The 24,954-nt window shown below is 38.8% G+C and overlaps 1 protein-coding gene and 2 non-coding genes across 3 annotated transcripts; all 3 read left to right on the top strand.

The window, feature by feature from the left end:
* Positions 1-2,423: 2,423 nt before the first annotated feature.
* LOC121639417 (lipase maturation factor 1-like) lies at positions 2,424-21,070 on the top strand. The gene is made up of 11 exons (XM_041984630.1): positions 2,424-2,671; positions 3,978-4,287; positions 5,560-5,570; positions 7,881-8,029; positions 11,024-11,089; positions 12,812-12,979; positions 13,058-13,238; positions 15,679-15,832; positions 17,617-17,800; positions 17,937-18,049; positions 19,209-21,070. The coding sequence occupies exons 1-11, from the start codon at positions 2,458-2,460 to the stop codon at positions 19,393-19,395; spliced, it is 1,737 nt and encodes a 578-aa protein (XP_041840564.1). The 5' UTR covers positions 2,424-2,457; the 3' UTR covers positions 19,396-21,070.
* A 418-nt stretch (positions 21,071-21,488) lies between these two features.
* On the top strand, positions 21,489-21,602 carry LOC121646175. Its single transcript, XR_006011579.1, has one exon. It is a non-coding gene; the product is annotated as a small nucleolar RNA SNORD67 (small nucleolar RNA).
* Positions 21,603-22,799: 1,197 nt separating this feature from the next.
* LOC121646176 lies at positions 22,800-22,912 on the top strand. The gene has a single exon (XR_006011580.1). It is a non-coding gene; the product is annotated as a small nucleolar RNA SNORD67 (small nucleolar RNA).
* Positions 22,913-24,954: the final 2,042 nt, after the last annotated feature.

Genomic DNA, 24,954 nt, shown 5'->3' with positions numbered 1-24,954 from the left:
TGTTAATATTGCGTTTATTGAGTTGTATAGTCTTTTTGTACAAAGGGATTTCATGACCGTTTATAGACTTTTTATTAATTTTACTCACTGGAGAAAAACAATTTTTGTTTTGTTTTTTGCTGGATTATTTTAACCACTGTGTTTCCAAGCCTTGTAAATGATAGGGAAGATGCCAGTTATTTAATAGTGCTCTTTTATCGTATGAAATACTGGTCACATATAGCTGTTGTAAAGTTAACAAAAAGAGGTATTTATGATTTTTTTTTTCTTTGTCACTTGATGTGTAAATATTAAAAGACTGTATATGTATTTCCATGGCAGTACTAACAAGCTGTGTTGTGTGATATAGTGAATTATCCCTTTGCTATCTTTTAATATAAAATTGCATTTGCATTTCAATGAAACTTGAGTCGTCTGTGCTTATTGCTTTCTATACGTGTTCCATATTTAGACTTGGTGATAATATAGGAATAAAGGTGAAACAATTGTCTGCTTCTGCTTATAATCATAGACGTAGCAATGATGGGAAAGATGTATTCAGAATTAATGGTTTGATGGCATGTAGCCAAGCCTGATTATTGAATTCTCAAGTAATTTATATTCATGTGAAAAAGAAAGTACACCTTATTTAATTTCTAAGCTTTTACACATCAGAACACAAAAAAATGTGGTCTTATTGGGCTTTGAATTTAAGGAAAGAAGAATAAATTAATTATTTATAGGAAAAAATAAAAGAGCCACAATGCAGGAGCATTCTTTCTGAGTGTTTTCATAGGAATTAGCAAATGTTAACAGTTTGCTGGTCTAGAACATTCAAGTGTGTTAACACAACGCCCAGGAGGAAAGACATCAGCAGTGATCTTGTAAAAGCAGCTGATGTTGCTCATAAGTTGCTTTTAGAATAACAGGCCTTTTCCAAATGATCTCAAGTCTATCATTCTACAGTAACAAAGATTATTCACAAGTGGAAAACATTAATTATACTGCCAATCCTTCCAGAAGAGGGGGATCTCAACAAGTTCACCCCAATGTCAGACCATGCAATGCTCAGAGAAAGGGCAAAAAATCCCAAAAGCTAAGGAGTCAGACTCTACATTAGCATGTTAAATGTTAAAGTTAATGATAGCAGGATTGCAAAACTGATCAAGTATGACTTGTTGGGAAGGGTTGTGAAAATGAACAATGGCAGCACAATTTAAATTTGCAAAGCATCACATAAACAAATCAGGAGACTCATGAGGGGGGAAAATCCTTTGGACAGTCAAGACCAAAGTGCAGAGGTTTGAACATAATACACAGCTCCATATTTAGAGACAACTAAACACAGCAAATCCACACAAACACCTCATAACAACTCAAGCACAGTGGTTGAGGGATAATGATTTGGCCTTGTTTTGCAACTACAGGAGCTGGATACTTTGCAGTGATCCCCAAACTTAGTCCTAAAGACCCACTACCCTTCAGGGGTCAGTTGTTTCCCTGCTGCAACTCACCTGATTCAAATGAAATGGATCTCTGACAAGCTCTGCACAAGTCTGCTAATAAGCCATTAATTTGAGTCAGGTGTGGTGCAGCAGGGAACCATAGAAAGTCTGCAGGACAGTGGGCCTTGAGGACTGGAGTTGGAGGATCCCTGCTTTACAGTCATGAGTGGACCATGAACTCCTCTGTATACCAAAGTATTCAGTATTCATTTAAAGTATGTCTAGAAGAAAATGCTTGGCTGAAATTGTGTTATAAAACAGAACAATGATCCCAAACAGCAGCAAATTTATTATGGAATGGCTTTAAAAGAAGAAAAGACTGATCCATACTCACTGTGCAAAGGAGAGATACTGCAGGTCTATCCTCCCTGCTGTCAGACTTTACAACGAACACATGGAAACTGTATACATATTTATATACTGTACATACTTACTCTGTCAGACCATATACTGCACATATTACTTATTGTGAGTTATTTTTATATTACCTGTTTGCTTCTGTTTACTGCATCTGTACTGTTGCAACAAAGCCATTTCCTCACTGAAGGACTAAGGTTTTCTTTATTCTTTATTCTCTATTCTTTATTAAATAAATAAATATGAATAGGAAATAATGGCAAAACAACATAGATCAATTTAAATATAATATTTAAATATTTAAACTTTTTATTTTTCTTTTCCGTATTATTTTTTAACATAATACAGATATAACTTCAGGCTAATTTTCTTTCACTTTTAGTTCCTTTCATGAGGCAGAGCAAATTCTTTGTGAAAGGTTAAAAAAAAAAAGTATGGCCTTGACTTTCATGACACACATATAAAAAAAACTTTAATAATGATCTAATTTAAGACCAGTTCAAGTTTCTAAGTTTCTATTATTAAAAGTATAAGGCAATGAAAAATCTTGCAGGAATCAAGCAGCAACGAAACGCTTCCGTGTGTGTTTTGTCACGTGACCACGCCATCCACGAACATGGCAGCCAGCGGTGTGGGTGCAGAAAACTCTGTAAGAAAAAGACGCGTGGACGGCAGGAGGACAGAGACAGACTCAGTCTCCTCCAGCAGCACAGATAATGGATCAAACTCCAGCAGAGACACAGAGAAAGAAAAGGAGCTTTTGTCTTTACAGCCTGGGACTTACTGGCTCACGCGCATTGTGCTGCTGCGCGCTGTTGCCTTTATTTACTGTGAGTGTGTTGACGGCTTTACCAGCATTCATTGGGGGTTAACTAGAGAGCTGCGTTGTTTGGTGTCCTTTTTAGCCTAATTGCAGCTGTTTAATGTATTTCAAGTGCCGTGGCTGTAACTCAGTTATAACAACTGAGTTAACACTTAAGAGTAAACAAACACTCGTGTCAGCTATCAACACAACAGCGATTTAGTCAACAGTTATTACTGGTGTGCTTTTTTTTAGTATTCCTAAATTTGTTAAATTAAAATATGGGTCTGTTGGACAGTAATATTTCTCTGTTTGGGGCTTTGAAACAGAAGTATCTCAAGGATATTTGCACCGTTTCTGTCTCACCTTTAATCTTACTCATATGCTGACTGTTGGCTAAACTTTGTTTTCAGCCACCACCAAGCTCTGGAGCCACACATGTTCTACTTAATAATAAATCCACTGGAGACTTGAAGAAGATGAAGCTACTGTTCTTCATGACTGGGATGAAACTAAAGATTCTGATGTTTGGCTTAAACTTTCTGAGATGCGCGGCCCTGTCATCATATTTGACTGACTTAAGCTAATTTATTTATTTATTTATTTTCCATTGACAATTTTCTGTCAGTGATGCTGACTTTCAGTTTTAACTCTCTTTCATTGTTGTGCTGTGGAGGGCCAGTTTTGAGGGACAGGGCTGTGGCCAATATATATTCTCCCACCCTGGGGGTGTTGGCTCAATATTAAGTCATGAAGATTTTGCAGTTAACAATGAATGTTTGCAAATAATTTCTGTAAATCAAGCTTGTAACCCTGTAAAAACAATTTACCTGAAAAATTTAAGTTTGCAAGTGTGCAGAAAAGGATTTGCATAGTTGTAAAAAAAAAAAAGATACGTGCTTGTGAAAATAAAAATAAGGTTCTTTTGCACAAAACCATGATGCAAGGCACAAAACTGGGTGCAAGACTGAAGTTGCAGTTGCGAATATTGTCCATATCTTTTCACTTCTATCTGATTGGATGGTGACAAATCAAACTATCCAATCAGAGAGCTGACAGCTTGGTGTATAAGGTGAGTTTTAGTACTTTGTGGTTTCATTGTAAAATGACAGAGGTTGGTGTATGTGCAGGTCATAAATTTGCAAAAAAAATGCAAGGTAGTCTGTGGAACATGTCGTATGCAAGTTTTTGGTGGCATACCCTTTAAATTTGTACCCATGCAGATCTTAAAAACAAACATAAGGGATATCCTGCATCTGTCAGTGTGAAGTTATGAGCTGGAAATCATAGTTGTATTTTCACTCTCACCTTCTCTTTTTTTTTTTTTTCTCTAGTTGTGGCCTTCAGTGTTGCTTTCAGCCAGAACAAACAGCTGATAGGAGAGAATGGCCTAATGCCCTGTAAGAACTACCTGAACAGTGTGAAACGTTATGTGGGAGGGAAGATCGGCATGGCCGCATTGGCATACACCCCGTCCATCCTCTGGTTCTTGGACTGGAGCCACATGGATGCCAACCTGGATGGCATCGCCTTGGCGGGGTTGACATTATCTGGGTTTGTCCTGTTGACGGGAATGGCCAATATTGTGATCATGGTCACGCTGTGGGTGCTTTACCACTCCCTGGTCAACGTTGGGCAGCTCTGGTGAGTTCAGGACTTTGTTCACACAATGTGTAACTGGGACAATGATACTGGAAGTTTTTAATGGATGCTGGTTTTATTGGTTGTGTCATAAATCAGTGTTTGAAAGTAAGGTTGCTTTTGAAAGATGTCCCAATTATTACTTTATACATAAATTTAATCTTGATTTTTAAAATAAACCTAAACAAATTGTCACCAGACTCTTTGGCATCCTTCAGCTGGTAGTCTACCATATCTAGTTTATCATACAGACATAATTGCTCTGGTTTCCATGTTGGCAACACTACAGTGTTTGACATACAGCAGGCTCGCACTGTACAATACTGGCCAACACTAAACAATGAGAAGGCACAGTAAGTGAGCTGGTGACCACAATGGATGCTTTATCAGGAAAAGAATCAGGTCATTTTCTTGGGAATGAAAGTAAATATATTGCTTTGGAATTTGTCAGCTTACCTTGAACTTGACTCCAAATGAGGGAGAATTGTTTGTCTATGCCTTTGTTTTAATTGGCATACCTAAATGGAAAACGTCCTCATCGTAACAACTGCAGCTCAGCTTGTTATGGTTTTAAAACATCTGAAAGTCATTTAAAAGAAAGATAACTAAAAACTTTTTCAGTATTATGAAACAATGACATTTTTAAAACAGCGTTTAAGAAGAAGGCCAAACATTGTCTTTTCTCTAACTTTCTCAGATGTGAGGATTTTCTCCTCATCCTGCCACAGAATACTCAACAACTTTGCATTTGATTATTATTTTGTTTTAAGAGTAATATTGTGCTCTGCAGAGTTTTCGTTACCTTTTTAGAAGCTTTTTGTATGATTGTGTACCATGATTGGTAAAGCAGAAAATTTCAGTCCTTGTGTAGGATGTTATGATATTTAGTGGCCAAATTGCAGATTTCAGCCTCAGTCTTCCTTTAAAGACAGAGAAACAATGGCCTTGAAAATGCCGTCAAGTGTTCCTCTATCTGGGTTGTTGTAGAGAGTTGTCTGAGCAACGTGGTGGACTGTGATGAAGAAAACATTTCTGTTGATATAAATGTCTCATTCTTAAAGAAAAGACATCAGTTCTTTTTATCTCACAGTTGTACATTAATGTAAATTTAATGCATTTTGGCCCCTTGGCACACCAAAACATAAATGAATTTTCATATTTTCTAATGTTTTAAAAAGAAGCAGATGTTTTTTTTATACAGGCTAATAATCACAAAAGATTGAATAAAAATTCTTATGTTTTAGTGTCCTAATTGTTTTCTTTTTCTCGTTCCAGGTACTCCTTTGGTAAGTGAACTTAAAAATAAAACCATGGCTTCTGTTGTTTCCTTACCAAAAGAAGATTAAAGTAATGTAAGACAGCTTTTGATGCCATTGGTACTTTTAAAGACAGAAATTTACTTAATGACATCCTTCAAACCGCTGTTTTCACACATGAACCCCAGACAGCTTGGTCTAGACTTTCAGCAGTTGCTGTTCACATATGTGCTTTAAAGCAGGAGACTTTTGCAACAGATGTGCCTCCATGGCTGGAAATGTGAGGAGGTGCAGCCAGGAGCATGTAGAAGCCAGGACGTGACATACACATTAGGCAGTGGAACTTGCTGTGTGAGAATAGCATGCTACTTGTGTTTGTATCAGTGCTGCATGTTTCTGAATATGTTCTGAAAAGCAAGGAATGGGTGGGCAGCTGCATACAGGTCAGTGGTAAAGAGAATGATGTAGCAACTTTTCCCAGAATGTTCTCTCGCTGTCTTACGCTCAGGCAGAAAATGCCCTGCAAGTTTTGTTGCTACATTTTATTTTCACTTTTTCTTGTCTGCTGCTGTTCCGGAGATTTAACAAGATGGATGGGTGGAAACGCTCTGCAAGAAATTCATAGTGAAGGATACTCTCAGGTGCAAGGGAAAAAAGAGGCTGGAGGCAGGTGGACTTCAGTAGAAATATTATTTAAGAAAACAAAAACACTGCACTGGCAGGAAGAGACACCAAGAACCAAAAAAGAACAAAACCAAACAAAAAAGAGAACAAGAACTTAAATGCAACTACCACTGTTAAGGATCAAAGATGCGAGGAACATGACGTGAGGAGAGCTGAGGAGGATCTGGCAATGAACAAAAGAAACCAAGGGGTGTATACACAAACACACACACACACAGACACACACACACACTGGAGGAGAACTAATTAAATGTGGAGCAGGTCTAGCAATGAGCAAATTAAGACCAAGGGTGTAATGAGCAGGAAGTGAAGAGAACATGCATAGGGGCTGAACTCAACAAAATAAAACAGGAAAACAAACCCCAAACAAAACAGGACTAAAGGACATGACAAGAAACTATACAACAGACTACATCAGAAACAAGCAAGAACTAAACCATAAACCCCTAAACCATGACAGATGTATCATTCTCAGCTGTCACACCTGGGGAGCAGTACAAAACATTTCAGTACTCCAGTACATGTGCAAATATGGCTTAGGGCTGTAGTTTTAAGAATTCTTTACATCATACAAGGAGTTTTTGAAGGAGCTGTAATTTCACCTTGACATGTTTCGACTGAAACTTCAGAAAACGTCGAGGTTTGTCATGACGTGTCTTTATCAGCTGATGGTATCCCGGATTAATGAGGCCATAGAAATCAGGAGGCGAGCCAAGAGCACCATCAACGTTGATGAGGTGACATTCATGCTATCCCACATATGGTGGTAGGATATGAATAACTTGGAAGACTCGCTTTTAGTGAAGAAAGTGAATATACTTGCTTTTAGCTAAGGGGTGTATCTTATGTAAAGTCCTTATTATGGGGCGGCGGTAGCACAGGAGGAAAAGCAGTTGTCTTCCAATCGGAAGGGAAGGTAGGGCGATTGATTCCAGGCTTCCACTGACTACATGTTGAAGTGTACTTGGGCAAGACACTTAACCCCACGTTGTCTCCTGATGTACCTATCAGGGTATGAGTGTGTGTGTGTGTGTGTGAATGGGTGAATGTGATATGTAGTGTAAAGCGCTTTGAGGGGTCAAACTGACTGGAAAAGCTCTATATAAGTGCAAGTCCATTTACCTTTTTTACCATTTTATTTAGCCAACACTTGTCTCAGTTTTGCCAAGACAGCAATTTATTCCTGTCGAGTAAAATTCTGCTGCCAACTGCATATGTTGGTGAGGCCTGGAATACAACATCTTGGCTTGATCGCTGCATTTGCACAGCAGATGCACATGGAAGTATAGAGGATATTGAGATTTTGTATGGTCACAACAGATCACGTGCCTGTCTCTGTGATGTTAAATGTAGAGTCACTGCCTGAGGAAACCATGAAGTATACTCACCTCTATGTTGGTAAAGTAAAATGCTCAAAGCTCACAGAGTCTAGTCTGCAACATTATAAAAGATAGAGTAAAAATTTTGTGTGGCAATATCAACCATGCTAACCCAGACCATAACCATGATTTATGTATTGTGTATGATAAAATTGTGAATAGATTAAATAATGTTAGAATAACATTTTATAACAAAAGGGCAAAACATCAAAATGTTAGACCAGGAACCTAATTACAAAACACAATTTGATGAATTATCTTGTGATTATTTGTTCAGGTTGGGAGAGTCAGCTGTTGGAGACAGGCTTCCTGGCTATTTTCTTGTGTCCAATGTGGACTCTGTCCCAGGTACCCCGCCGCTGCCCCCCCTCCCTGATTTGCATTTGGACCTTCAGATGGCTCATCGTTCGCATCATGCTGGGCGCTGTGAGTAAAGACAATGATGAAATGCCTGCAAGTCTAATGAGATAATAGGGGAACAAACGAATACCAATCCTTTGCTAGAATAAGATCAGAATTGTCATAACATTAACTTTGAGAGAGATTTCAGACCAGTTTGTAACATCAGAGAAACATTTAAAATCATAGTTACTGTCACCCAATATTATCTATAGATTAAATGTTTTAATTAACTTTATTTTGCTCTTGCATTTAATTTCTTTTCTGTGTGTTTTTAACTTCTTGGAGTTATTTAAGTTGTCAGAATAACTACACCATATTGCCAAAAGTATTGGCTTACCTACCTTGACTGTCGTATGAACTTAATAGACATCCCATTTTTAATCAAATGAGTTCAAAATTATGTTGGCCCACCCATTTGCAGCTATAATGGCTTCAACTCTTCTGCGAAGGCTTTCCAAGGTTTAGAAGTGTGTTTATAGGAATTTTAAACCATTCCTCTAGAAGCACATTTGTGAGGTCAGACAGTTGTTGGACGAGAAGGCCTGGCTCTCAGCCTCTGCTCTAATCAAATGATAAATGAACTGTACTTACATGGCACTATTCCAGTCATGTTGACTACTCAAAGCACTTCACACGCTACATTCACCTATACATTCATACCCCGATAGACACGCAACATGGTGTTCAGCATCTTGCCAAAGGACACTTCAGCATGGAGTCAGGGGAAGACTGGAATTGATCCACCAACTTTCCGGTTGGTGGACGACTGGTATTCCTCCTGAGTTACAGCTGCCCAATTCATCCCAAAGGTGTTCTATCTGGTTGAGGTTAGGTCTCTGTGCAGGCCGGTCGAGTTCATCCACGTTAAACTCACTCATCCATGTCTTTGTGGACCTTGCTTTGTGCACTGGTGCACAGTCATGTTTAGAGCCCGACTGATATGGATCTTTTAAGGGCCGATTCTGATTCTGATATTTTGTAGAAAAGAAATTCCAATAACCGATTAATCAGGCTGTACAGAAGGCTGCGGCACAGTTTTTAACTCGCTCTCATAAAAGAGCACATATCACCCTGGTTTTAGTATCTCTCCACTGGTTACCTGTCCATTTTACAATTCATTTTAAAATGCTGGTTCTTATTTTTAGTGCTCTACGGGTCAGGATTCTCCCTACATCTCTGACCTTTGTCATTTACATGTGACAGGCCTTGCTCAGAGATTACTAGTAGTTACACGAACACACTTCAGGACCAGAAGCGATCGATCCTTTCTGGCAGTGGCACCCCAGTTGTGGAATGTGCTGCCTCTCTTTTTAAGATGTCTACTTTCTGTTGAGTCTTTTAAGACGCAGTTGAAAACATTTTTATTCAAATATGCATTTTCGTTAAACGATGGTTTTACGACTGCGTATGTGTTATTTTCTTATGTCTGTGTCTTTTCATTTATTTTATTTTATTTTATTCTTATTGTAAAGCACTTTGTGGTTTTTATCTTTATTCTTCCTTCCTTCCTAATTGGCCGATTTAATAAAAAAAAAAAAGAATAAAATAAATTCTGTTTCTTTTAATTTAAATTTGCATTTTGATTTTTTTTTTCTATGGAGCATGCATTAATATAGCTACCAGTTGTACTCATGAATTTGTCTTTAGACTTACACCATAGGTGTATCTATGCTATAAATAAGCAATATAAAGAGTGAAGTTAATCTGATGCCTTTTAATGTTAAATCACATTTTTTCTACTCTCATTATTTTCTTTGCCATGAAGTCATGACTCATATGAACCAAAATAAAAATCAGACACTTTTCTCAGATGTCAAAACATGCCATCTTTAACAGAGTTGCTTTTCAAACATACAATGGTCACAAACAGTCTGGTGCTTATGTTACTCCACAACAACACACACAGTGAGTTGCTGTTACAGCCTGAGTCACATTGTAGTATTTTCTGATAAAGTAAAACTAGGAGTGATTTGACATTGTGACAGTTGCTGAAGACAGAGGAATGTTTGTCATTTTAACTTTTCCCCTCCTCTCTGCGTTCACATCGCTCCTCCTGAAATGCATGTGATGTGATGGAGTGATGAACGCTAGTTCTACACTGTCAAATATTTTGTACACTTATGTTATTTCTGCTGTTACTGGCTCTTAAGCTGTTAGCTAACGCTATGCTGGGTTGGCATAACCACATCGATAACATAGACAGGGAGTAACTTAACCCTTTAAGGTCCTGCTCAAACATTTGGTATAGCACACTTTAGTAGTGCTAGGTTAGCACTACTTTAGCAATGCAACGTAAATGTAAAGCATGGCCAACGCAACAGAGCACAGGTCTCATTTAACAGAGTTAAACTAAAACTGGAGACAAGTTCATCCTTAATTTCACAATTTATAAATGTACTTGTCGCTCCTGCAGTTGCTATTGACAGCGGTGAGGAATGAGGATTTGTTGGAGCAGGGAAACATTGAAAACCTGAAAGACAGCAGCTCTTGAGGACCGACTTTGGACACCCCTGATTTACTGCTACTAGTTAAATTTTTTTTTCTTTGTCTTATTTTTGTCTATTGTTTTTTTATTTTTCTCTTCTGTCTTGTTTAAATGATCTTTTTGCCATTTTCTTCATCATAGTCAGCTTTTTTCAAATTCTTAGGTTACATTTACACTAGCACTGATCCGCTTTAAACAAACCCTGCTTCACTTTCACAGATAGTATGATCCATTTGGAGTAATGTCACACTGTGAAAATAAGTTAACTCTGGTTTGCTTCATGATAAGCTCAAAAGTTCAGGTGTGCTGTGTAATTTAGTCCAGATTTAATACCACATTACAGCTCCCCTCAATGAGTGCATGTTTACATTGATTTAATCCCATAAACATCACTCTGGTAACATATGTAGGTTATAAATTCTTCTCTACAAATGATCATAATTTTGTTTTTCAAATGCTTTTGCTAAAACTTCTCAAATAAAGATAACTGCCTGGTTTTGATCATACCTCTTTGTGTTTTCTATCTTTTTCAGGGTCTAATAAAAATCAGAGGTGACAAATGCTGGACAGACCTCACATGCATGGACTACCACTATGAGGTGGGTCTTGTCTGGTAACTTTTTTTCCATGTTGTCTCGTATTGTCATACTTTGCCAGGGTGTAGCAAGATGTTTGGCTGGCCATCTTCCTCTGTTGATCGTGTTGTTACTTCTCTTGCGTCTGCTGCTTGTTACAAGGAGTGTGTTACCGCTGCAGGTGTATAATCACCTGACACTTATTAATATTCGTGACTCTTTGGAAAAACTGCAGATTTGGGGCCCTGATGAACATTCTCAAAGACGCCTCCACCTTTCCTGGCATCCATATCCCCACATCTACGTTGCCTTTCTTTTCTGACCGGATCCTCCACGGACTACAGTGGCTGCAATCTATGGAGTTCCACAGAGTATAGATATCGGTGGCTGCAGCCGGTTCTCCCGGATACTGGTGTGCTCCTCCCATGTCTGTGGCCAGTGCGGATTTCCCAGCGGACCTGCGTCTCAGGGAATCTCTGGTTGTTCAGCCTCTCCTCTCACCAGACTGACCAATGCTCATTTCATATGGTGCTGATTAATACCAGATCCCTCACAAGACATTTATTTTGAAAGACTTTTTAACAACACATGATCTGGATCTCCTTTTGCTGACAGAGACCTGACTGAAACCAGGTGAAAACAGCACTTTTTCAGACTGGTTCCTCCCCTTTGCCCTCCACTTTCCATTCTAGATGTTCTGCTAATCTGGACTCTGTTGCCCCTTTTTGGCGAAAAAGCACCAAAACCAAGACTGATCACTGGTTGAATGACCACACCCGTCTGCTCAAACAACTATGATGACAGGCTGATCGACGGTGGACAAAGAACAAATTGTGTGTATCCCTGGGCTTTTTAAAGGTCACTTTAGTCGCTTACAAAGAGCTCTAAAGGAGGCCAAGTCCACGTTTCCAACCAAAGTGGTTAGTGAAACCTACTAACTGTCCCTTAGACATCATTCCGGCCAAATTTTTGAAAGAGGTTTTTTGTTCCCTCGGGTCAAACCTGCTTGTTTTTATAAACTCTTGTCTTAAATGGTAAATGGTCTGTATTTATATAGCGCTTTACTGTACCTGGAATGATACCCAAAGTGCTTTGCATCATACTACAGAGGAGCTGCAGATCTCCTCCTGCCTGGGTCACATTGTGTTTGTTGGTGTGCTGCTAGTTTGGAGGCCATGTGGCGTGGCTAGGTTGTCTGAGGTTTCAGACTACTTGCCCTTGAATTTCCAGGGGTGTTTTTGTAAGCTGCTGGTTAAATAATCCCATTTTTTCTTCTGTTACACAAGAATAACGAACATATTGATTTTGCCAGTCATCTTGTTTTCTTTTGTGCTTCACCTATTTATGTGCTATATTTATTTTTCCCCACCTCATCAGCAGCGGTTTGCATGTTCAGCTAATACACAGTTTGCATGCAGACTTAATTGTACATAAACACTGTGCTGCACTCAGAAACCTCTGAGTGTTTTTTCTGGAAAAGTGGAATTGCCTTCATTTAAATAAAGTTGCATCTTTTTTTAGACTTGAGGGAAAATATTCCCTCAAGGTGCGGCAGCATAAATTACTCCCCATCCCAGTCTGAGACAAGATCTAATGCCAAAGTAAAGCAGAAAACCTTCCATCCTGAGCAATCGATGTGTTCTCTGTTTATAAATGTGATGCTGCTGACTTAACTTTTTTTATGCAGAAATTCAAGGTAAATTACAAAAATCAAAGATCCTCTCCTACTCGTCTTTATCTCTCCAGACCCAACCAGTTCCCAACCCCATGTCATACTACATGCATCGCTCTCCGTGGTGGTTCCACCGCTTCGAGACCTTGTCCAACCACTTTATTGAGCTCATTGTCCCCTTCTTTACTTTCCTGGGAAGACGGATGTGCATAGTGAATGGAGCAATTCAGATTCTCTTTCAGGTAACTCATTATTCACCAATGTATGCTGCAGCTTTCCTTTTTGGACCAACAGGACCTGTTTTTTTTTCTGGTCTGTAGGTGGTCTTGATCTTGAGCGGAAACCTTAGTTTCCTGAACTGGCTCACAATTGTTCCAAGTTTGGCCTGCTTTGATGACGCGTCGCTGGGCTTCTTGTTTCGTTCCGGGTCTGGAGCCAAAAAGGTTGTGCTAGAGATGCAGAATGAGCACACAGCCAAGCGCACCCTCAAACCCACTAAAGGTGAGCAGATCCTGAACTTTATACTTTGACCTTTCCATCACTTTTGCTTTCAGAGTATAGAAGATAAATCACACCCTCATTTAATTGTAAGGTTTTACTTCTCTGGATATGTAGTTCTTGCCAGGTCTTAAATATGGTAAATATAAAGATGAACGACCACTATTACTATGTTATACTGAGGGATGTTGGGAGTTTGTTGTCCTGGAGCATTCAGGTGTGTTAACACAATGCAAAGGAGGAAAGACATCAGCTATGATCTTAGAAAAGCAGTGTTGCTACAGATTAATCTGGGAAGGGCTTTAAGTACATTTCCAAACATGTTCATCATTCTACAATGAGGAAGATTATTTTTCACAAGTAGAAACCATTTAAGAAAGTTGCTAGTCCTTCCAGGAGTGGACATCTCAGCTGTGCAATGCTCAGAGAAACTGTGAAAAACCCAAGAGTTACATCTCAGACTCTACAGGCCTCAGTTAGCGTGCTAAATGTTAAAGTTCATGACAGGACAATTAGAAAAAGACTGAAAAGTATGACTGTTTGGAAGGGTTGCAGGAGAAAGCCTCTTCTCTCTGAAAAGAACATGGCAGCACAGTTTAGCTTTGCAATGTTGCATCTGCGCAAACCACAGCACTTCTGGAACAATGTCCTTTGGACACATGAGACTGCAGTGGAGATGTTTGGTAATAATGCACAATGTTCCATTAATAAGAACAAACACCAACTGCAAAGCAAAGTGGTGGAAGCTGATGATTTTGGCTTGTTTAACAGCTACAGGACCTGGACACGTTCCAGCCATTGAGTAAAGCTGAGATTATACTTAGTTTTTAATCTCTCATTCACATTGGAACTATCATAAGCATACTTGTTCACACACTTGGTTGTGTACCATGCTTGTTACCAGAGGTTTCCACTAGAGGGCAGATTAGAGAAACCAGACCAGATAGACTTGCCGAATTTGTAGAGTATAAACCAGGGCCACTCAGTTTGGTCCTACGAGGGCCGCAGTCCAGCAGGTTTTCAGTGTATTCTGCTTAAACACACCTGAATAAAATAAAAAAGCATCAAACAGCCTATCACAATGACTCATTAATTTGATTCAGGTGTCTTGGAGCAGGGATACATGGAAAACCTGCGGGATTGCAGCCCTCGTAGGACCGAATTGAGTAGCCTTGGTGTAAACAAAACAATAAATATGCAGACAATAGAGGAGGTTAGAATTTAGTTTATTTTGAGATCACAGCAGAAAGAATAACAGCAGCAGTATTATAGATGGTATGTAAGGTCCCTAAATCAAACATGCTGTGTCTTTTCTTTAAAACTTTGTCATTTTTACTGCTGTTGACCCTGTGACCTTACATCCGGTCATATTGGTCCCTACACTGCCACTATCGGTTCATTTTTGAGGACATGCAAAATCAACAAAAGCAAATATTCTAAGCCTAAGCTCAGCTTGAACTGGGTCAGGCAACTTAACAATGACTCCAAACGCAGCAGGAAATCTACAAAAAAATGACTAAAATGTAAAAGAATAAAAGTGCTGCAATGACCAAGTCAATTTTCAGATCTCGACCTGATTGAAATGTTGTGGTGGGACATCCGCAGAGCTGTACATAAACAAATCTCTGCAAACCCCAATGACCTAAAGCAACTGTAGCAAAATAGTAGAATAACATCATACAGAAAATGACCACTACAACTTATTGCTGCTAAAAGCGGTTCTGCTTCAGTAGTTTGGCTTAGTCTTAGACACAGTGTAATATGCCATGTGTTTTTCATCTGAGTCTTTAATTATCTTATTTTAGGACTGGATTATATTTAAAGTGGCTCTATTATGCTCATTTCAGGGTAATCTATTTTAATATGTGAGTCCACAAGGGCAGGAATCAATCCAGCATTTTTCACAAACCCCTTTATTTATTCATATCAATCCTCTCCGTTGGCCCTCAGATCGGCCTCTGCCAGAAACAAGCTGAATGAGACTCTTCCGCCCTGAGCCCCGCCCACCCCTGATGCGGGCTGCCTCTAATTGGTCGACTGCCGGGAGTAGTTGTTGGGAGCCGCACTGTTTGTTTTAGAAACACCAGCAGAACTCGTAAACAAACTGAACTAATATAATACTCAGTAAACAACGTCAACACAAAACAGAAAAATCACAAAAAATCAGACCCCAAAAACGAGAGCGAACAACTCATCATCCTGCAGCAAGGAATGCTGCAGGATGATGAGTTGTTGTTCAGTTTCCATGGTATCAGATGGTGTTTGGACAGAAATATTCGCCGATACCGATCCCCTTACTTTTGGTAGGATCTGCGAGTATTTCCGATGCTAGTATCTGCATCGGCCCATCCCTCATTTAGTACCTCTGGTCACCAATAAAACAACAATTAAAATATAAATATATTTTTAGAATGAATCCCTCTTTCCTGTTTTTGCCTATCAGGTATTTTGATACGTCAAGTGGTAAACATTTCTTTGGGCGTTGTGATTGGCTGTCTGAGCATCCCTGTGGTGATGAACCTGCTGAGTTCCCGGCAGGTGATGAACACCTCCTTTGATCCACTGCGCATCGTCAACACCTACGGGGCCTTCGGCAGGTACAGTCAGGAATCGTCCTCACAGTCCACAAACAGTCTTTTGTACTAAATTTAGATTAACACAACAGCGTTAGTGGTTTATTTAGTGTTTTTAAAGCAACACTACTGACCTTTGTTAGTTTCTCACTTTGGCGCCCCCTAACGAATGATAATTCAGCATCCATATTGTATCCTGTCTCTTCTCTGTCTTATCTTGTCTTATCACTTTCTCTGTCCCTTTCTCTTTTTTTCCTTGCTTTCTCCAACATTGTCCTCTTAGGTATCTTTGCTGATTCAGCAAGGGTTCACGTTCAAAGCAGTTAATGTGTTGATATCCAGTTGCTAGTATATGACATGTTGATAGTATATGATTATTCTAGAAAGAAAAGTTGTGAAGTGTTGTTTATTAGTCTTGAGGGGCTGCAGGGTAATGTCAGTCCCATGAATGAACACAATCAATGTCATTGTAAATTAAAAAGAGTCAGAAGAACAGAGTTTAAAGGTCGGAAATTTATGTAGTGTTGCTTTAAGAACAATTCTTTAAATCTTGTCTGTCTTTTAAACATTTTTTTTAGCTTTATGTTTTTTGTGTAACTAAAACAAGCATTGGAATATTTTCACTTTGAGTTTTGGTTTACAGGAACACCTCATTATTTACTGAAGTATAACACAGTTAATCACATACTCGGTTTGCATTTAATTAAACCAATAAATCCACTTTCAATGTGTTTCAGTACTCCATTAAGTTAGAATAGTTATGTTAGTTTTGCCTGTGTTCACTGAAATGATTCAATTGGATAAAAATATAACAGGACATGGGACTTTTGTGTTGTGGTCTAATTGCTTTCCAAGAGTAAACTGCCGCTGAACCTGACTGGTCTGCATTCATTTCAGCTAAACGAGTGCAACCCAATGAAAACAACATGAAATGCTAAATGATCAGAAACAAACACGTATACACTTTAACGCATTTACAGGAATCCAATAATCTAATTCTTAATAGTTTCTAATACGTGGATTTGGAGTCATGTGGTTTGGAAATGTGAGCTGAAGCCACAAACAACTTCCTGACAGCAGGAGGTTCACTACAGGCTTTTATCTCTGAGCCTTGGGAGCTAATAGAGCTAAATTAGTCTTTCATCAGCACGTTGTGCATACTGAGCATAGACTTAAACCATTTCTTAAGGTTGTATTCATGTAGTGAATGCGGATTAAACAGCACAAAGCTCTTTAATATGTCAGTGCCTCCTTTTCAGAGGTTCATTCATTTATGTTTATTTAAAATATTTTGTTAGGTTTCCTGCTCTATAGTCAGATTTGTCTTTAGTAAGTGTAACTTAATGCAGATTATTTGACATCTGAACACACATCACATCCCTTTAAACTTCAGACAATTTAGATATTCATCATTCATACTGAAACATTTGTTTGCAAACTCCACAAGTATTGTCTGTAGTGTTAAAAATCAGGCTTAAAACCTGGTTTTGTTAACCGTGTTCTTGAAGAGGAACAGTTTCAGCTCTCTTGGTTCTTTCTTGTGAGTTTATGGAAGTCACAGATGACTCTTCAGGCCTTTTACCTACTTTATAGTTGAAGAAATTAACTAGCCCTGATCTGTCAATGAAATTGCTTTTGACTCTCCTGTCCAATCACAGTAAGTTATTTAAGGCCATATTTATTATAGTCTATAACTTAAACGGCTAAAATGAAAAATGTATCTGTGGCCTAACATTTTGGATTCCATGTAACTGTAAGCCTTTTTTCTTGTTTTCTGCCTCGCCTTAATTCCTCGATCCTCTGAGCAGCATCACGAAGGAGCGTACCGAGGTGGTTTTTCAGGGCACTCGCAGCGTAGATCCCAAAGATCCTGAGGCAGTTTGGGAGGAGTACCAGTTTTTCTGTAAGCCAGGAGATGTGTACCGGCGACCCTGCCTCATATCGCCATATCACTACCGGCTGGACTGGCTCATGTGGTTCGCTGCCTTCCAGGTGAGACGCTGTGCCGTATATTTGTAACTCAGTCTCTAAACAAACTAATGTAGCCCTTGTTTTAATCATTTAAGTCTCACCATCCTTAATCAATCTCTTCTCGCTTTATGTAAATTGTCTTAATGTTTTCATTCAGACCTATGAGCAGAGTGAGTGGGTGATCCACATAGCGGGACGTCTGCTGTCCAATGACAGCACCGTCCTCTCACTGCTCGACCACAACCCCTTCCAAGGGAGAAACCCACCCAGGTAAACAAAGATCACACTGATATCATGCTGTGGGGCTTCAGAATGTTCTTTGTAACTTGTAATGATCTGAAGTTATACTGCAAGCAGAGATGCTGACTTGGATCTACCTACACCTCCCCCTGGTGGGGCAAAGCGAAAATGCATTAAAAACTTGAATAATGGAGAGGACGCACACAATCTCACTATGACAAATATGCACCCGAAAATAAAAGCTTGAAAGAAATTGGAGTTAATATGCATATGATTAAAGCTGTTTTGTTTGAGGCAACATGACTTATAAGATATAACATAAATTACTGTGCAACAGCATCTGATTGCAATCATTAATTTCCTTTTATTTATTTTTCTTAATAATATAACTCAGTATGAAGATCGGATCATAAACAGGCAAACAACACGTTTCTGCTGGTGGAAGTGATGCATATGAATTGGAAGTAGAATAATTGAGACAAAAATTTATGATTTTTCTTACTTGCATAAGAATAAAAATAATTGTACAACATTCATTAAAGATTTTTTTTTTATTTTAGCTTATTTATTATTAATGTCACACAGAAGCGTGTTAAACCTTTTTTCTTTTACTTTAAAATCTCTGCAGCTGATTTTACACGATTATAAAGAAGTTTGACCTTTTTTTAAAAACAAATACTATCGCAGCTTCATTTCATTCACAAAAAATGCCAACTTAATCCTTAAAGAATAATATTTTAATCCAGTTTAGAAACTTAGTTGAGCAATAAAAGAAATTCATCTTAAAATGCGGCAAACTGCAGCAAATAAAGAAAATGTGTAAAATTTTACCATTTTGATCATCAATATGCATCAAAACAACAGTAATGATTCCAAAACCTGCCTCTTATCTTTTTTATGTTTAAATTAGTTAGAAAGAAAGAATACTTTTAATATCATTTAGATATACTCTTTACAGGAAAGGAGGAGAAACAGCTTTATTGAAGCACTTGTATGGGAGAGGAATGTCACATTTATTAAAACAAAAGTCAAACATCTAAATAATTTTTGCTTTTGTTTTGCAAGGTATAGTTAAGTTTTTTCTTAAATAAAAACATCTGAATACAAGCCTTGAACTGTTTTATCTTAGTGTGGGATTTTTGAAGGAAATATTAAAATGGTTTGGCTCTTTTCTGTGTCCTTCCCTCAGGTGGGTCCGAGGAGAGCATTTCATATACAAATTCAGCCAGCCAGGCAGCACCAGCGCAGCAAACGGCAAGTGGTGGCTCAGAAAACGTATCGGACCATACTTCCCTCCTGTGGACCTGGAATCACTACGAGGCTACTTCCAATCCAGGAACTGGCCTCATCCACACATACCAGCAAACAGGAGCTAATGCCGCAAAGTCTGGCATGAGCTCAGACTACAGCATCAAGAGGAAATCTCTTTGGAAAAAGTCTGTTTCAGCTCCACATTTCGTGTTGTTACAGTCACCATGGATGCCACCATGTTTGATGGGAAACTCCTTGATGAAACCTTTCCTGTTGCTGAACATCCCAAACAATATGACAGTTTGTGAAGTTTAAATTTGATATTTATCTCCAATCATCACAAATAAGGTGCTTTACTGCTCATCTTTGTCTTATAAAACAGCTCAAATACATAAACAACTGAAAATGATTATAGTCAATATTATAGAGGACTGAGCCATAAGGGTGTTGCACTACTACTGCATTACTTGCTACTCCTGCAAATTCTTTTACTTTTCTAATAACATAATAAGCCTAATAACATTAGTCAGTTCTGACTAAATGTTATTCATAATTTTAGATTAATAATAACAATCTATTTTTCCAAAGGGAAAAAGATGCAGAGATGATGTCTTTGAACATATCTTGTTGGAAAAATTCCATGACAAACTGTAACACTAAGTCCAAATAATGATGTGTAAAATAAAAAAACTCAATGATGATTCAGGAGACCAAATAAAAAAAAAAAAAAAAAAAAGCTGGAATTGTTTATGTTAAATAGCCGTGTGAATGCATTCTGCTGAACGAATGCCACCTCCTGTGCTAAAAAAGCAGAAGTCTTGTTTAATAATAAATGCAGATACAGTTGATATGCCACTGAAAACTTTCAAAATCACTGCTACATTGTGTACACCAATGCATTTTCCACAGTCTTGATCAAGTCATTTGCTTAGTGATGGTGTACATTTCTCTGCATGTAAGTCTTAGAAGACAAGCAAAGTCTTGAAAACGTGTATTTAGGTCTGAGTTCTTTGTAATGTAGGCACAGTAAAGTCACACATTCTGATAGCTGTTAGAAATGGTGACCTCTGTTGTCTTGGCTACTTAGGGTTACATGTTAGAAGAATCCAGACTAAAAGAGGGGTGACCTAGGTCATCATTTCTGATATTAGAATGTGTGACTTTACTGTACCTGCATTATAATGAACTCAGACTTAAATAAACGTTACACTCATTTTTTTATTATTTTTTTTTTTTACAAGACTTCACTCGTCTGCATGCAGAGTAATGTAAACTGTCGCCCCCTGTGGTCACAGATTCTGATGGGTCACAATTTTTGGTGTAACACCGCCTGGCTTGCTCATGCGGAAGTACTCCTTTGTGATTGGTCGGTTAGTGATTACGTGCTTCCGGTTTCAGGAGCTTCTTGCCGAATTTGTGTCGTTAGCGCGGAAGAGTAACTGCAGCACAATAGTAGAGCACGCTTCACCGCCGTCAACGCGAGTATAAATCCAGTTTAATAGTTAAGCTAATTCGGCTTGCTAATTTTGCTTTCCTTCTCTAATTTCTGACATGTAAGTTTGAATGTTTTTATTTTAATTGTTAGCCAGTCGAGATGTAAACTTAGAGTGCATCGTAGATTATTTTGTCTTTCTGGTTTCACTGAAGCTTTGTAGGGTTACTTTTTTTAACCACGTGTTGTCCTTGTTCGCTTTTAGCTAACCTGCATGTCTGTTGTGTTTTGGTGCACAGCCTAAGCAGTGTTGCCAACGTAGCGACTTTGTCGCTGTATTTAGCGACATTTCAGACCCATCTAGCGACTTTTTTTAAGCGACTAGTGTCAAAAATCTAGCGACCTTTTCTGGTATTTTTGGAGACTGACGTGAATGAACGTTGTTTACTCTTCCCAATGAGGAGCGGGTGCTACGCAGACCCCTCCCCCGTCCAAAAGCACTCATACGAGGCTTGTTCTTCTCAAACTATTTACATTACAACTAGGCTGATTATGCTAATTAGCTACTTCTAGCTACTTTTCTTACAGAGGAGTTGGGAACAATGAGCCTAATTTGCTAACTTAAGTTTTTTCAAATCAGGGGGATTAAAGACCTGTATTGGCAACCATGGTGGACGGTGCTGAGTGGAGGACACGACCTGTCGGCCTGGAATCAGCACGAGGTAAAACAAACTCGACAAAAAAGCTAGAAGCCAGTTTCGTATGTTAAGTCGAAATGGTGGCGGGTGTGAGAGTGATGAGTTGCACTAATCAGTTGGGGTGCCTGCTGCAGTGGCATCAGCACCCCAATCTGATCCAACATGAGGACACGCTGTGTGCACAGGGGCCATCTGACTCAACCCGATCCATTTTTCTTAATGAGTGACTGTTATGCGCATAGGTTTTTATTGTTTAATCTATTACAAATTTATTGTCTGCCCACTCTCTGCTCCCTGATCACCCCACATCTCCCACCGCAGCCGTTGTATTTTCAATATTTTTTCAAAATTTGGCAGTGGGTGGAGTCATGCAAAAAGTAGAGCATGTAGTTACACTTTGAGTTCATTTGGGCAGAAGACCTTTTTAAAATGGCTTTTGACTTAATGAAAAAACCTTACAACCTTGGTTCATTTAATTAATTTCAATGTTTTGATTCCTTTTGTTTAATCTATTAAGTTTAAGAATAAGAGTGAGAAAACCTTTTAGTTTCTCAGTGGATTGTTTCAAGAGTGAAGGTGTAGTAAGAAGTAGCACTCAGGTGATATTAAACAAGACCACACACACAAATAATAATAATATGTACATTATAAGATGAATAATCTAATCCTGTTTGTCTCTCAGCTTCTCCTCTCTGCTGACTGAAGCAGGAACTCCTTCATTCTAGGTTTGTTTCTGATGTTTTTTCTACCTTACTGTTTTAATCAGTTTTTTTTATGAAGGATAATGTTTGAAGTTTAAATTAAGAAACTGTATTTATTGCATTTTATATTTAACTGTGTACCTTTTTAATTTAATTGTGATTAGTTTCAGTTTGCCCACAGCTTTAAGACCTATATTAAAACATTTTTTAATTTAAACTTTTCTGGGGTGGTGCTCCAAAAACTTGGTAGGGAAGTTTTTGGAGCACAGAAACTGCTGGATGAAACTGATATATCGAACAAAAAGCTTAATTATAAGGCATTTCCTTTGTTGCATTCAGTCACACGAGTCCTTGAGCATTGTAGGCTGTGGCTGACGTTTCAGCTAATTAGGCTCCCTTACAAGCATCTGCACATCCATCAGAGATGTGCTGCAGGAAATTATGGTGTTGACTTGGGTGGCTTTTCAGAGTGAAAATCTGAAAATGGCTCTGTAGCTTTGAAGTCAAGTTTTTATTTTTCTAAATGTTGTAAAGATTCCTGATATGGTGAATTTGTATTAATACTAACTAAAAACTATATTTTGTTAATCTGCTTTTCTTTCAATGTTGTTCCGTAGTTGAGCTGTAGTAACACAAATTTGATCTAAAATATTCGGACAGATTTTTCCTAAAGTGCTGCAGATAAGCTTTGGTAGGGGGGCGGCAGTGATGAGTTGCACCATTAGACAGGTTACTGCTTGCAGTGGCACAGCAGGCCTGTTCTGACACGATGTGCGGACACTCATTGTGCACAGGGGCCATCTGAGTCGCCTCCTCTCGTGACAGAAAACAGCAAGTGAACACCTTCAGCTTCTGGTGTCGTTGTCTGACCTTCGGTTTGTTTATTTTCTTCCGTTTTCAGGCCTGAAGATTGGAACGCCCATTGTTGGAAAGGATGTCTGAAAATCAAACTGTTTAGACCAAATTCTGCTTTCTGTAGGTTGAGCGCCAACCTGAGAATTGGTAAGAGCAAGCAAACCTTCCCCCCTTTGAAAGATCTTTGATTGTTGTCCTGTCCCTGTTTCATCATCTCCACTGTCAGCTCCTTCTTCATTTGTTATTTGTTTGTTAGTTCCCTATCGCTTTGTGTCCTTCTGAGCGTACATCATATAGGTTGTATGTAGGGGTGGGGTGAAAGTGGTGTTTCAGGTGCGTCGCGATGCGGTCATGTGTTATTCTGATGTACAAACAGAAAAAATAACACAATGTTAAGGTACCCAAAAGGCAATACTGGAAATGCAGAAGTGCAGTGCCGGGACCGAGTGTTGTCTGCACATAACGGACACAACGGCTGAGCATGAAATCTGACCGTCTGCATTTAAACTAGCATGTGGAAGAACTTCAGCTTCTGTGAGTGGCCTTGTGTGCTCGGAAAGTCTCTTGTTTGGAGAGGTACGAACACGTGAAGGGAACTCTGGTTCACCTACAAATGTAACTCTGGGTTAGCTTCAAGTGAACTAAATACAGGAAACAGACCCAAAGGTCATTGTGACTTCAACGCAGGGCATTGTGGGTAAACACAGCCAAAACAAACGCGTGTCGGACAATAGGCGGCTCTGGCCGGGAGAAATGTCTTCACTGTCAGACGTGGATGAACCCGGCGAAAGTTCTAATGGAAATATGATCAACACCTACAATCGGAACAGCGCCTTGTAAACTTTGTTGCCATTGGATACAAGTGTTTTTGTTTTATTATTGTTATTGTGGTCACAAAAACATGGATTTCGTCAGTGGCAAGTAAAAGGCTTAAGATTTCATATCTTGGATGAAGTGAACTGTATAAATGTTTTACTCCTTGTCAGATGACCTCATATTAAACTGGATTTATTCAGAACATTGATGACAGCAGTGCTGAGATGAGGTAGCAGTACTGTTATTGAATATGAATATAGTTTTGTTGAGTCGACTCAGGCTCTGCCAGCTTGCCCGTACAGTTTCTCCTTGGTAATAACAGTACATTTCTATTAATAATCGAACGGCTCCACAGATCAAGCTGGTCTCTGGTGACCCAGTTAAAACAAAGCCTGTCTGTGATCTGTAGCCCATTTAATAATTGGACATTGGAGGTTTTTGTGGAAAAACCTGACAGCAGCTGTCTTTCTATGAATTCCTTTTTATCATTATTGCTTCAGGATAATCACTGGTTGTGCTTTTTAAATTTCCTCCGTCCTCTATCTGTCTCCCCTTTTCTCTGCAGGCAGTCTCTTGGCCAGAAAAACCCTTCCAACCCCACAGCAGCATCTGTCAGCACAGTCATACGTCACACTCAAAAGTTCAGCTGGGACCTTCACCTGCTGCACACATCGTCTGTCACTGATCCCAGAGCTGCCTCTGCAGCATGCACTGAAATAAAGGAAAAGATGTTTCCAGTGTGGAGGATTTTAATGAGCAGTTTGCAGCAAACTTTGTTTAAAAATTGAATGCGTCCGTGTGCAGCTTCAGAAAGGTTGTGGTGGATAAAGCAGATCTTGAACTACTGCTTGTATATAAGATAAGAATTTATTGATCCCTGAATGGGGAAATTTACAAACAACACAATGTAACTCCAAGTCGATCACACTTCTATGAAATCAAACTGTCCACTTAGGAAGCAACACTGATTGACAATCAATTTCACATCTGCTGTTGTGCGAATGGAATAGACAACAGGTGGAAATTATAGGCATTTTTTTTTTTAACTTGCTTTTAGTCATTTTAATGTAATTTATTATTTTATTGTGATTATGTGTTGATGCCTTTTACTATTTCTAAATATCTGTAATGCCTTTGTTTTATGTAAAGCACTTTGAATTGTCCTGTACATTAAATGTGCTA

This window comes from Melanotaenia boesemani, chromosome 1 (assembly GCF_017639745.1).
Source record: "Melanotaenia boesemani isolate fMelBoe1 chromosome 1, fMelBoe1.pri, whole genome shotgun sequence".
Taxonomy (NCBI): domain Eukaryota; kingdom Metazoa; phylum Chordata; class Actinopteri; order Atheriniformes; family Melanotaeniidae; genus Melanotaenia; species Melanotaenia boesemani.
The sequence above is the reverse complement of the archived record's forward strand: the minus strand, read 5'-3'. Positions and strand labels throughout refer to the sequence as shown.